The sequence below is a fragment of the Pan troglodytes genome, chromosome 21 (genome assembly GCF_028858775.2).
Source record: "Pan troglodytes isolate AG18354 chromosome 21, NHGRI_mPanTro3-v2.0_pri, whole genome shotgun sequence".
In the NCBI taxonomy this organism is placed as follows: domain Eukaryota; kingdom Metazoa; phylum Chordata; class Mammalia; order Primates; family Hominidae; genus Pan; species Pan troglodytes.
Window position 1 is genome coordinate 57180166 of NC_072419.2, and position 14885 is coordinate 57195050.

At 40.9% G+C, this 14885-nt stretch overlaps 1 protein-coding gene across 6 annotated transcripts in view; it reads right to left on the reverse strand.

The window, feature by feature from the left end:
- Positions 1-331: 331 nt before the first annotated feature.
- ADNP (activity dependent neuroprotector homeobox) overlaps positions 332-14885 on the reverse strand; it is a 41111-nt gene continuing 26557 nt past the window's right edge. For 3 of the 6 annotated variants that reach the window (XM_016938135.4, XM_016938132.4, XM_063803108.1), the window contains 3 exons: positions 13893-14005; positions 12013-12105; positions 332-4502 (listed from right to left, as the gene is read on the reverse strand). In XM_016938135.4, coding sequence (XP_016793624.1) covers positions 1395-4502; positions 12013-12105; positions 13893-14000 — 3309 coding nt within the window. In that variant the 5' untranslated portion in view covers positions 14001-14005 and the 3' untranslated portion in view covers positions 332-1394. Of the gene's footprint in view, positions 4503-12012; positions 12106-13892; positions 14006-14774; positions 14880-14885 lie in introns of those variants that run through there. The other 3 variants (XM_016938134.4, XM_054674602.2, XM_016938136.4) reach the window with 3 other exon arrangements.

Below are 14885 nucleotides of genomic sequence, written 5' to 3' on the forward strand. Positions count from 1 at the left end.
TCTGCCTGCAAATTAATGCCAATCCATGTTTACATTTTTTTTTTATCATTGAGACATTTACATATATATGCAGGCTCTGCTCCTTAACAAAAGGTGAACTGAAAAACTCAAGGGTGTTTATTTTTCAGTTAAAAAAAAAAAAAAAAAAACGAAAAACAGATTTTGTACCAGGTGCCTCAAGAGAAAGCATTCTATTTGCAGATGACAGATCTTGGGTTTTCCGCAAGTTTCCTCTGTGACTGTGGCTGCCATCTCTGATGAAAGAGTTATGGCATTAAATGGCAAAAGATATAATGGACACACAGGACTGTCATGTGTAATAAAGCAAATATTTACATTAAGCACAATACAGCAATTTATTTAGATGCTTAAAATGAATACAAAGGGAAAATAAAGATCACAAAATTATACATACTACAACAGTGTGTCATATATTAGATGGTATAAATGAATCCACCATGATGGTGTTGAACTAAAGATAAAACTAAATATCCAAAATGCAGCACTCATTGGTTTGCTGCTTCAACACAACACACTTTTATACAGATCTAAAAGGTGTCAAAATTAGTAGCTGCAAAGTCAATTCTTGCATGTGATTTTAGCTTAAAAGATTTCAGAAAACAGATCTGAAATACCAGTTTTTGTTTTTGACAGCTGTAATGTCAAGGATATTCAGAACAAGAAAAATCCTATAATACAAGAGAGTCCAGATATATATCTTACGTGGCTGGCCTCTGTTGCAAGATTGTACAAGGTTATGTGCAAAAACTAAGTCTGTCCAAAAAGTCCATACTAGCGCAGTTTTGAGCTTTTGCTAGGTAAACTAGATAGAGCGTTTATTACACAGCAAGGGCAACACTAAAAAAAGAAATCTATGATGGGCACACAGTAACAGGATCATGAGCATCACTTGAATAGGTCTAAAAGACTGTACAAATATACATTTCAACTATTCAGAATGAATACATGAAAAAAAAATCGCTTTTCCCAAAGTCTACTATACACATTAGACTGGTAGCTTGTATGTTGGCCCTACACTACCATGTGAATTAGTTTAACACTTCTCAAAGACATCTGACCAATCATTTCACAGAGGGAAAGAAATGTTGAAAAGGCAGATAAAATAAACCTCTGCTTTTCCTCGTGTGTATTCATGAGTCACCAGCTTATTGGTTTTTCACATTTAGTTACCGTGTCTGTCAGAGAAGGTTCTGAAGCAAGAACAGCCTGTCCTGTCATAGACTTAGAAATAACCACTGGAACTGCAGCGGCCACATGCCCCACAGTCCAACCAGTACTCACAAGGCAGTACCAGTGAGAAGACAGCTTTGCAGTCACACTGGAGATCAGAGTTCCAGGCTGCAGCATGTCACCAACGCCAGGGAACCTGACACTTAGGCCTGTTGGCTGCTCAGTTTAACTCCGGCTAAGCTGCCATGCATGGGCTCAGCTACTCCATCAGTCATGTTGTCAAACTGTTCCCCATCCTCACTGTCAATTGTGCTATTCTGCCACTCAATCTGGGGGTTAGATAAGCGCTCATCATTCTCAGATGCATTCTTCCACTGTGACTGGTCCTTAGACCAAAACCCTTCAACTTTTCCATAGGAACTATTCTTCCATTTCAACTGCTCTCTGTTACCTTGCATGGTAGCCTTTTTTTTGGCAGCTGGCTTACTGCTCCTTGCATCTTCGCTTTGGGAAGACTCGTCAGACCAGGTTCCTGGTTTCATTTCGCAGGTATTGTCCTCAAAGTCTGACACTTGTTGGGATCCAGGCCCACTCTCAGATGGAGAAGCACCGTCTTTCCACTCAACAACATCGTCTTGGTCAACCTCACTATCAGATGCATTGTGCATTAGTTTGGTTGGTTCCTCAGTCAAATGAATAGTTTCGTATTTTGAACCATCCTCTTTTTGGTCTAGCTTCTCCTCAGATTCTAAAGCATCCTCAGGAATTACCTTCAGTACATGTTCCTCTGGGTTATCGCTAGAGATTTTAGGTTCAACTTCAAAAACAGGGTCAAAAGGGCTACCACTTTCATTGGATTCTTCTTCCAAATTTTCAAAACTGTCTGAGGAACTGTCATCTTCCTTCCCAAGGTTGAGCTTTTTGTCAGCAGTCTTACTAGCATTGACTCTGGAATCCTTCTCATCATGATTTTCAAATAGCCACTCAGCATCAAAATCCATCTCATGCTTGACTTTATTTAATTCTTTCATGTTAAACCCCAGCAACACGCCAGGCTTGTACTTTTCACAATCACGGACACACTTCTTCCTTTTGTTACTAAAATGGGAAGCGATGTCACTCTTCCATAACCATAAACTGGCTGCTAGCTTCTCAATTTCTCTCCTGGTGGGATAGGGCTGTTTGTTGAAATACTTTGTTAGAAAGCTTTTCCTGGCTTCATAGGAATCATCTTCATGACCCTTGGGGTCTAAAGCTAAAACAACAGGCTCTTCAGGCTTCTCTTCAAAGAAGCTGGGTGAATCACTATCATCATCTAACTTTCGTTTTTTCAGTAAGGGAAATTCCATTTGCTCATAAGTGCGCTTCACAGGTGCCAGACTTGGAGACTGATTAAGCCGAGAGGGTGCATTTGTCTTATCCTGGCCATTTTGGGTCTTTCCAACACCCCTGCAGTGAACTAGATGCAGAGTGATAGTTGAGGCGGTCATGTTGCTGGTATACACACCAAGGCAATGGATACATTTGTAGGTGAGCTTTTTCTCAACTGGATGAACCGTCTGAATAACTTGGTGCCTCTCTCGTAAGTGATGTGCAAGTGCATCAGATATGGGTCCTTTTAGGATTGAAAAGCAAAGAGGACAAAGGGTTTTCCCAACATCTTTTTTATAGGGCACTGCAGCTTGAGGTGAACTTTTTACAGGGATATCTGCCTTTTCCTGAACTTTTGGCTGTGGCTTTGGAGGAACTGGAGGATTATTTTGGGCATGGTAAGCAACAGATTCAGCTGGGGCATCCCTCAGATTGTATGTAGTTACCAGGAGATGGATGTTAGTGTGACTACCCTGCTGCAATGTCAAATCAAAACTCAAAGTAGAATCTGTTTTAGGTCCCATCTCTTCATCAATGTGAACCATCCGCATGTGTGCGGCCATCTTTTCCACATCATTGAAAGTTGAACGGCAATATGGACAAGACAGACCATGAATTAACATATGGTTGAGCAGGGTATCTGTGGGTAAATAGCGATTACAGTAGAGGCATTTGCTAGTAAAATTGTGTATTTTCATAATGTAGTTGGCTACTGCTGGGACTTTCTCAGCTTTATGTTCTTTTTCGAAGTGCACACTATAGACATTTTCAGGAAAAAGCTCATTACAGATTGTACATATTTTCCACTTTTGAGTTGAGGAAGTGTTACCTGGGGGAGGGCCTGTGGCAGCTGCAGCAGGTTTGGAACTGGACTGACCTAACACTCTGGATGCCTGTGACTGAGAGAGGGAAGGAGACTTTAACTGGCCCGATGAGAGAGAAGAGGCATTAGCAGACTGCAGGGAGTATCTTGCTGGTGCCTGGGACCTCTGCTCTGACCCAAGCCCATAAGACCTTCCATTTCCACTTGGAAGTAACTGCTTTACAGACTGAGATTGTTGAGGAATGGAAACTGGTGCGTTGCCACCTAGACCCAGTCTCATTGACTGACCAACACTGTAACCCTGGCCTACAGATTTGACTCCATAGTTGTTCTGCTGCAGATGAACACTGGACATCATGTTGACTCCTGTAGAATTTAAGTTAGGCTTTGGTATTGAGAGTCGATTCACCATCTGCTGTGATGGTAAAGACCGGACATTTCCAGAAGCAAGGGAACCGATTCTTGGTGGGAGTCCCATGCTCTTCTTGTCTTGAGGTTTGGGAGCAATTAGCATCAAGGGTTTGGATCGGGGAACCACTACATTTGTGTGCCCAATCATGGCAGTGACCTGATAGCCTATACGTTCATGGTCTTCGATGACATGCTGTACCAAAGCTTCATAGGACTTTGGCATGAAAAGGCATCGCTTGCAGTGAATACTACTCTCTTCTCGGGCATTTGAGCCTAAGGGGACTGCCCCATTGAGTGATTTTTCTCCTGCCTTTGCTATGTAAGGTGCTGCCACATGCTGAAAATGTTCCCTGTAAATGTGCTTCCTAACTATTTCATAAAGAGGATCTCGGTAAGTGCACTTCTTACAGTAATAAACAGCTTGCTCTACACTGTCAGCCTGCTTAGGTTTAAGGCCATCATTTTTGTTTTTATCTTTGAAAGTGCTGAGGCTGCTACTTGGTGCGCTGGCGTTCGGAGCATGAAATATTTTAATGTGTGTTTCCAAAGTCTTTTTGTCTGCATTGAAGGTACAGTAGGGGCAATTAAGGAGAATCCTATTTTCAAAGTCTTCACTATGGACATTGCGGAAATGACTTTTGTAGGCAGAGAAGAATTTTGAGGAAAATGGACAAGCGCTGCAGCAGAAAGGTTTTGTCCGATAGTCCTAAAGTAAACACAAAAACTAGAATTAGAATGCCACTTCAGATAGGCAGTTAACAGATTCCAGATTCCCCCCGGATATTCTTAATAATGCATTGATTTTAGGCCACGCGTGGTGGCTCACGCCTGTAATCCCAGCACTTTGGGAGGCCGAGGTGGGTGGATCACCTAAGGTCAGGAGTTCAAGAGCAGCCTGGCCAACATGGTGAAACCCCATCTCAACTAAAAATACAAAAAAATAAGCTGAGCGTGGTGGTGGGCGCCTGTAATCCCAGCTACTTCAGGAGGGTGAGGCAGGACAATCGCTTGAAGCTGGGAGGTGGAGGTTGCAACGAGCCGAGATCGGCCATTGCACTCCAGCCTGGGTGACAAGAGCAAAACTGTCTCAAAAAAAAGCACTGATTTTAGTATGTTTTTTCCTTTTGTATAGTAACTTTATCAAATAGAAACTCAAAAAAAAGCTATCTTAAACCAAATATTTTTGTCAGTGTAAATTTAAAAAATGCTAAGTTCTTTCTCAATGTTTAGGGGAAAAAAGTCACATTTTAGTTAAACCAAAGACAAATGACTTCAAGATAAACATTTTGCAGCTAGAAATAACAAGAATAACCTAAATGAAGGAAGTTACTAAAGACTTCAGGTTTACTATACAGTCATGTGTTGCTAAACCACAGGGATGCATTCTGAAAAATGTATCATGGTGTGAAATCCTCGAGTGTATTCACACAGACCTAGATGGTAGAACCTACTACACGCCTAGGCTACATGGCATAGCTTATTGCTCTTAGGCTACAAACCTGTACAGCATGTTTCTGTACTGATTACCATAGGCAATGATTAACACAATGGTAAATATTTGTATGTTTAAACATAGCTGAGCACAGAAAAGGTACAGTAAAAATACAATGTAAAAGATAAATGATACCATGAACAAAGCTTACAGGACTAGAAGTTACTCTGGGTGAGTCAATATGAAAGCCTGGGACATTACTGTACACTACTGTAGACTTTATGAACACTTAGGCTACACAAGTTTTACTAAAAAAAAAAAAAAAAAAATTTTTTTTTTTTTTTTGAGACAAAGTCTCACTTTGTTGCTCAGGCTGGAGTGCAGTGGCACAATCGGCTCACTGCAGCCTCAACCTCTTGGGCTCATGCGATCCTCCCACCTCCGCCTCAGTCCTGGGGACTACAGGTGTGTGCCACCACACTAGGGTAAATTTTGTAAAGACAGGGTCTCCCTCTGTTGCCCAGGCTGGCCTTGAACTCCTGGGCTCGAGCAATCCTCCTGCTTTGGCTTCCCAAAGTGCTGGGATTGCAAGCCGCTGTGCCCAGCCCTAAAAAATATTTTTTCTTCAATAATAACCTCAGCTTGCTGTGGTTTATACACTTTTAAATTTTTAACTTTTTGACTCTTTTGTAGTAATACTTAGCTTAAAACACAAACAGATTGGCCAGGCACAGTGGCTCACACCTGTAATCTCAGCACTTTGGGAGGCCCAGGCGGGTGGATCACCTGAGGTCAAGAGCTTGAGACCAGCCTGACCAACATGGTGAAACCCTACCTTTACTGAAAATAAAAAAAATAGCTGCGCATGGTGGCGGGCACCTGTAATCCCAGCTACTCGGGAGGCTGAGGCAGGAGAATCACTTGAATCCAGGAGGCAGAGGTTGCAGTGAGCCAAGATCACAGCACAGCACTCTAGCCTGGGCAACATAGCAAGACTCCGTCTCAGAAACAAACAAAAACCCCAAAAACAAACACATTGTACAGCTGTACAAAAATATTTTCTATCTTCATATGCCTATTCTATAAGCTTAAAAAATATATATATAAAAAAAAACTTTCCCAGCACTTTGGGAGGCCAAGGCAGGTGGATCACAAGGACAGGAGTTCGACACCAGCCTGGCCAACATGGTGAAACCTCATCTCTACTAAAAATACAAAAAATTAACCGGACGTGGTGGCAGGCGCCTCTAATTCCAGCTACTCAGGAGACTGAGGATGCAGTGAGCTGAGATCGTGCCATTGCACTCCAGCCTGGGCGACAAGAGCAAGACCCCGTCTCAAAAAAAAAACCCAAAAACTTTAAAAACATTTTTTTTCTTAAAAGCTAAGACACAAACGCATACATTAGTCTAGGCCTACAGAGAGTCAGAATCAACAGTATCACTATCTTCCACCTTTACATCTTGTCCCACTGGAGGGTCTTCAGGAACAGGAACACACATGGAACTGCCATCTCCCATGGTAACAATACCTTCTTCTGGATAACTGCAGAAGGACCTGCCTTAGGCTCTTCTTGAGGAGGTCTCACACTTATTAAGAATAAGCCCACGGTGCTTTGTTTCCTTTTTTCATCATAGATTTGATTGTAAGCAGATAATGAACCATGAATATTCTTCTCTATTAATAAAAACCTTTTGGTATTGAGATCCATGTTTTCAAACTTTTTTGTTGTTGTTTGAGATGGAGTTTTTTTGCTCTTGTCACCCAAGCTGGAGTGCAATGGCACAATCTCAGCTCACTGCAACCTGCACTTCCCGGGTTCAAGCGATTCTCCTGCCTCAGCCTCGTGGCTGGGATTACAGGCGCCCCACCACCACGCCCGGCTAATTTTTTTGTATTTTTAGTAGAGACGGGGTTTCACCATGTCGGCCAGGCTGGTCTTGAACTCCTGACCTCAGATGATCCACCAGCCTCGGCCTCCCAAAATGCTGGGATTACAGGCGTGAGCCACCAAGCCCGGCCACGTGTTTTCAAACTTAAGTAGCTTGCTGAGGTCTGCACTGCTAAATCCTTCACTGAATTTTCTTGAGGGTTCTTCTTTTGCTTTTCCTGCAGTTTCCTTTTCTCTTTCCTCTTCACCTATGCGGGAACTTGTTCTAGTTCCCACAGCTCCTCACCAGTCAATTCCTCAGGAATCACCTCTAGGAGCTCCTCTGTTGTCCTCATCCACACCCAGGTTAAAGTTGTTTGCCATCTCAACCACAGACTTTGTGATTTATGCAAATCCTTTTAAGTCATGGACAAACCTCTTGAGTGTATTCTTCCAGATGCCATTCATACACTCCTTGATGACATCAACCCAAGCCCAAGCAAGATTCTTAATGCAGTCACAGATATTGCAATCCTTCCAGAATTGTATCAGAATCTTCTCAGTGTCTCCCTAGGCTGCGACGACAGGACAAAGGCCTTTCTCAGATAGTACGCCTTAAAAGCTGCTGTAACTCCATCAGTTGGATCAAAGAGGTGGTGTTTGATACTGGGATGAAAAACACCACTTAAAGGAGGCATTTGCTTATCATCGACAATAAGCAAAAACTTGAAGAGTATGTTATTCTCTCAATACTACTTCTCCACTTTGCAGGCATATCTATTCAGGAGGGCATCTTGAAAGAGGAGCAGGGTCACCCACGACTTCTTATGTCTCCTGCAGTGCACTGGCCAAGTGTGTGTGTATTGATATGCTTGAAGCCCCTAGGGTTCTCACCATGCCAAATCACAAAGGGTTTCAATTTGTGGCCTGCAACATTGCCCCCAAGCAAGACTGTCATCCAGTCCTTAAAAGACTTGAAGCCTGGCATTGCTTTGGTCTCCTCATGGATCAAAGTCCTTTCAGGCATCTGTTTCCAGAATAGAAAGGTTTCATCCATATTGAAAATTTGTTCTGGCAAGTGATTTTCCTCCAGACTCAGCTTATCTAGAGTTTCCCAAAATTCTTCAGCTGCCTTTACATCAGCACTCACAAACTCACCACTTTCCCATTATGTAATGAATAACGATTCTTGAATTGTTTACACCACCCAGAACTAGCAGTCAATTCAACATCACAGCCAGGTCCAGCCTTTTCTTTCAACACCTCAAACACACTTTTTGCTTTGGGATCATCATGGTGCTGAGAGGTACACAGCACCGTGTGCACCTGTGTCTGCTCTTCAATCCAGGTCATCAGAAGCTTGTGTGTGTCTGATAAAGGCCCTTCTTGAATTTTTGTTAGTCTCATTGCCTTCAATGAAGAAGATGCTTTAACAGCTTCTGTCACTTTGTTCTTGTTCTTCAAGATCATAGCTATGGTAAAATGGGACAAGCCTGACTGGCAAGAAATAACCATCACTGATTCTCCACCTTCGTAGTCCTTAATCACTTCTGTTTCCAGGTCAATCACTCAACATGGCCCCTTACTGGCAACATTATGGATTTTGTATGCTTAGGGGCCATGATGAACAAAATACCATGAGATTAAACCATGCACAAGAATGATGCAATCAAGAGACACAGTGAACACAAGCTGTATGAGGCTGCTACCAGTTACCATGAAAAGCTGTTTTAAAAAGGAGTACACTCTAAAATAAAAAGTATATATAGTAAATACATAAACTGGCAATACGGTTTTTAACTGTCATTATCAGGAAGTCATGTGCTGATGTTCTCTGTCTAGTACAGACTGCATATGCGACTATGTTCCCCCAAGATTATAACGGGGCTGAAAAATTTCTGTCACCTAGTATTTACTATATAGTTGACTCTTCAACAACATAGGTTTGAACTGCTTATATGTGGATTTTTTCCAAACAAATGTAGATCAAAGATAGAGTATTCTTAGGATGCTCAAACCCTCTTATACAGAGGGCTAGCTTTTGGTATATGCAGGTTCTCCAGGGCCAACTGTGGGACTTAAGTATGCAAGGATTTTGGTAATGAGGTTTTTTTTTTTTTTTTTTGAGATGAAGTCTTGCTTTTGTCCCCCAGGCTGGAGTGCGATGGCACGATCTCAGCTCACTGCAACCTCCACCTCCCAGGTTCAAGCGATTCTCCTGCCTCCCCCGCTCCCACTTCCAACCTCGAGTAGCTGGGATTACAGGCATCTGCCACCACACCTGGCAAATTTTTGTATTTTTAGTAGAGAGGGGGTTTCACCATGTTGGCCAGGCTGGTCTCGAACTCCTGACCTCAGGCGATCCACCTGCCTCGGCCTCCCAAAGTGCTGGGATTATAGGCATGAGCCCCGCGCCCGGCCGGTAATGAGTTTTTAATCATTATTTGAGTGTACCACTTACTTCTATATATTTTTTTAAAAAGTTAACTCTAAAACAGCCTCAGCCAGATCCTTCAGGAGGTATCTAGAAGACGACACTGCCATCACAGGAAATGATGGCTCCATGTGTGTTACTGCTCCTGAAAACCTTCCAGTGAGACAAGCTGTGAAGGTGGCAATGGTAATACCATTGATCTTGACCCTGTGTAGGCCTAGGCTAATTATGTCTGTGTCTTAGTTTTTAACAACAGTTTAAAAAGTTAAAAAAAAAAAAAAAGTTTAAGACTAGGAAAAAGCCTGTAAGTATATGAAGACAAAATATTTTTATACAGCTGTACAATTTTTTTTTTTTTGGAGCGGTAGCAAGATTCATTATGAAGAGTGAAAGGACAAAGCTTCCGCAGTGTGGAAGGGGACCCGAGCAGGTTGCCGTTGTTTGTGTTTTAAGCTAAGTGTTATTACAAAAGATTCAAAAGTTAAGAATTTTAAAGTTTTATTTTTTATGTAGCCTAAGTGTGTTTATAAAGTCTACAGTGATGTACAATAATGTCCTTTCATATTCAGTCACCACTCAGAGCAACTTCCAGTCCTGCAAGTGCCCAATATAGGTGTACCAATTTTTCTTTTATATTGTATTTTTACTGTATCTTTTCTATGCTTCACTATGTTTAGAAACACAAATACTTACCATTGTGTTAATCACTCTTATAGTATTCAGTATATAGTATTCTCTTATAGTAACATGCCATACAAGTTTGTAGCCTAGGAGCAACAGGCCATACCATATAGCGTAGGGGTAATAGGAGGCTATACCACCTAGGTCTGTGTAAGTACCCTTTATGATGTTTGTACAACAATGACATCACCTAACAGGGCATTTCTCAGAATGCATCCCATCATTAAGCAATGCACGACGGTATTATATGCTGTAAATAACTGTATGTGCTATACTTCTATGACTGGCAGCACAGGTGTGTTTACATTAGTATCACTACAAACATGAGTCATATGTTGCGCTATGATGTCATAAGGTAGCAAGTTTTTCAGCTCAATTATATTCTTATGGGACCACTGTTGTAGATGTAGTTCGTCACTGACCAAAATGTCGTTATGTGGTGAATGACTGCGGTAAAATTCAGGGCCCACGATGTTTTAGTGCAATTAGACAATTACAAGAGATAAAGCTATATCTTTTATTCCTTTCCCCATTATGGATAAATTTTCATAGAAAAAAGGCACATCTCCATTTTTTCCTCTGATTAAAGTACAGTGTAGTATCAGATTCAGCACTGATCAAAAGAAAGACTGATTTGAAAAGTTGGCTTTCTTCTATAAGCCTTGCTGTTCCTTCTCAACCAAGAACACTTCAAAAGAGCTAATGAAGTAATAGCTGCTTTGATTCAAATCAAGAAGTTAAATAAAAATGTCCTACAGACTGTGAGGAGGGTGTGGTATTTAAAAGCCAATAATACATTATAGAATATACTGATATCAAAGAGCAACTTTCAGAATTATGATTGTTAACACCTATGCAGTCAGTCCTTTGGTGAAGGCAGGTGAACTGACATGCTTGGCAAGAGATTATCTTTTCTCTCTAGAAACCTACTTGTTTCAGATACTGGTTTGAACCATGATGAAATACTCTGCTTCTCCTCAAAGCTCAACTCTTCTTTAGTATTCAGCTATGAGGCTTTCAGATTGATAAAACTGAATTAAATAAATGATGTGTCCCAGTGGAAAGTATTCTCATTCTAAGACTGCTGGTTAGTAACTTTGCCTCGGGTATTAAAAAAAAAAAAAAAAAAAAAAATCAAATATCTGAGTACTAATTTCCTGAAAAGTATGTTCCGATAGATGAACAGATCATTAATGCAGAATGAGAATCACTCCTAAAATAGGTAATGGTAAAAATTAAATTGACAATTACCTCTCTCTGTGCAGAAGGAAATATCACCTATATGACATCATCATCATCTATTGATACTTGCTGGCAGTGCTAATATTGTTTTTAATGCCAATTTGTAAAGTTTTATCTCTCTGTCACTGACATCCTACAGAGTCACTTCCCCAGGCCTCCCATAGAAGTTGGGTGCCATCAACATAGGGAAATAAGAAAAGCTTAAATGTAAGGAAGGGTCTTGTCTTTTTCTGTGCAGAAAAAACAAGAATGGCAACACAGATGCAGAAAAATAGAGCCAGAGCACTTTTAGGGGAAATGGTGGGATACAGCAGGCTTCGTAACTTTTAAGTAACAAAATTTTGTTTCTTCTTACACCTCAAGTTTTAGTCCAATGACAAAAAAGGACAAGAAGTTTTTCTTAGTCTTCCCACTGGTCAGGAAAATATGAAATGCAATTTTGACACTTTGGATGTTTGGCACTTGCCCGCAATCACTGCACCGCCATAAAAGGCCTAGAGCTGAAAAGGGAGTACACCAAGCATGCTGCCACCTGAGGAGTCCCCTGTGCCACTTACCTGGTTTTTCGTAAGCGATGGGTCCCACAGTCCTACATCCTCCCATGTAGTGTTTTTCAAATAAAAGTCATTAGGTTCAAATTGTTTAAAATCCTAGAAAACAGTGAAATAAGTTTACAAAAACATAGTGGTATAAACGCTAACCCAATCTTACATGTAAATCTCACCTCTTAACTAAGATGGGGAGAGGCACAGGAAAACCAACGTCAACAAGGACTTAAACTAGGAGTGATAAGGCTCTTAAATATAAAAAGGCATATGGAAGTTGCAGTCTACATTTTATATCAACCAACCACTTTCCTGATGGTCAGTCAGGTTTCCAAGGAAATTGCTGGAAGTTCTAATTAAGTAAAAAATTCAGCCACACACTAATATCAAAGCACTTTTCATTAGAGTACTGTACTCTAACTCGTCAGTTACAGTACTGGAATGGTGTCTAAAATAGCAATGTTTGCTTACAGCACTGCAAATATGATTTCTGGTTCTGTGCAAAAAAAAAAAAAAAGATTTTTTTCGAGGGGAGGGGGCAGGAGATCAGATCAGGAAGAAAACTCAAATTTCAAACCCAAAAAGGCAGAAAGAAAGCTATTCAAAGAAAGTTAAGCAGTATGATGTTAAATTTATACTCTCATGTAAAAATTTAATGGTCCACTTCCCTCCAGACTAGGAAGATTAAAAGTCTTAGGGTAAAATCCCACTTGTTCCTAAAAAGTTCACAGTTCAAGGTGGAAAACGAAGTCTACACATAAATAATCATAGGAGGAACAAATCAAATGCATGACAGAAAATGTACTGTGATGTTGGCATTAATTATTTCTATGAAGATGACCCCACAGAGTGCAAAGTGAATGGACTGTTTCATTTGGGCAGATCTACCTGAACTCTGGGGTTGGAGAAGGGCTACTTCCACACTTGGAACAACGTGACTAGAGAAGTCAACTTTTGAGCAGCTTCTGTTTCCATGCCATACTCTTCAAGTATTATTAGTGGAACTCAAAATAAGAAAACCTGTTGTATGAATGAATTTGCTTTTTTACTTCCAATTCCATTCAAACACTTACTGATCACCTATTATGTGCAAAACACTGTGCTAGGTGCTGGGGCTAAATGGATAAACAAGGTAGCTATGTTCCCTAGCCACCTAGAACTTAAAGGTTAGTGGGGGAAACAGCTTCAAACATTTCTTTTCAATCAGGGGCTCTGACCAACAAACCATAAGACCTGGAACAGTGAGATGTTGAAAAGGAGACCACTGCATGGCTATCCCACAGAGCTGTTATAAAGCTCATAGAATAAAACAGCTTGAAAAACAGTTCATAAAGCCCAAACTGTTATACAAGGGGGAAAGTAATAGTCTATGATGGGTCAAAAGGGGCAACAAATGCTCAAATCCTAAGGAAAGAGACAACAAGCACCCACACAAGCATGCCTCAACAATTAGAAGAAGGTCAACCAGAACATTCAGGCGTATCAGAATGAGAATAGGCTTTGAGTCCCACAGACACTGCCACTTTCTCAGCTGCAAGGCTGGGCCTATTTATTTGTTCTTCATCTGTGAAGTGGAGATAAGAATTGCTACACTGCCTCCCGCCTCCATGGTTGTTCTAAGGATTAAATGTATAGACAACTTTACGGCACCTAGTTCAATGCCTGACATGCTTAAGTCCTCAATGGTAGCCTTCTGCTTCCGGATGCAAAAATGAAAAAGCCCATTTTAGGGAGAAAGGCACAAGTTAATGCTATTGAGAATGTTTTTGTGAAGCTACTGCTGTGGCTGAAATTCAGAATCACATCTAAGATTGAGCCATCTTGGCCACTGACACAAAGTAATGGATCAGAAGCTGAGTCATGTTAAAATTTAAAAATGACATGCTACTTACTTCTATATGTTCTTTACAGTATTCCAACCCAATGTCACTAAGTATTTTTTTCACAGTTTTCCGGGCTTTTCTTAAACTGCCAAGATTGTTGACAGGAAGTTGGAACATAGTTTCTATTGGAAAAAAAAATTTAAGTCAAAGTCAAAACACGTACAACTTGTAATATTTACTAATTCCACTGACGATAGGATCATAAAACCTACCCATCTGACAAAAAAGGTGCATAGATATCCTCATCTAGTGTGTACACACACAGACACACACCTGCTTTCATGTGCATATGGCTTGATATATCCATCCATCCATCCTTCCTTCCTTTTCTTAAGACAGAGTCTTGCTCTGTCGCGCAGGCTGGAGTGCAGTGCACTCATGGTTCATTGACTGCAGTGCACTCACGATTCACCATAGCCTCAACCTTCTGGGCTCAAGTGATCCTCTCACCTCAGCTTCCCAAGAGGAAGGGACTCCAGGAGTGCGCCACTATGCCCAACTAATTTTTAAAATTTTTTTGTAGAGACTAGGTCTCACTATGTTGCCAAGGCTGGTCACAAACTCCTGGACTCAAGCCATCCTCCTGCCTTGGCACCCCAAAGTGCTGGGATTATAGGCGTGAGCCACTGAGCCGAGCACATATCTACTATATTTTGAATACTTAAAGCAGGCAGGCAAAATAAGTACTCTCTGATTTTCCCAGTTTTTAACAGGACATTTTGACTATGAGTCTAATCTGGCATAATTCTGATAAGACTTAAAAAAAAAACAGTTCAGTAATGAACTTCAAGATGAAAATTAGAGAAATACTAGCAATCAATTATTTTTAAATCAAGTGTTAGTGCTTTTCTCATTTTGATGTTGAACATCTGAAAACAGAAAAATGCTTACCAGTTCATCATCATTACAGTTTTGAGTGCCAGGGTAAAGAGGTTTTTGTTGAATTGGAACTGTCCTGCCTACTGCTATAGTATTCTTTAAAACAAAAACAAAAACAAAAAC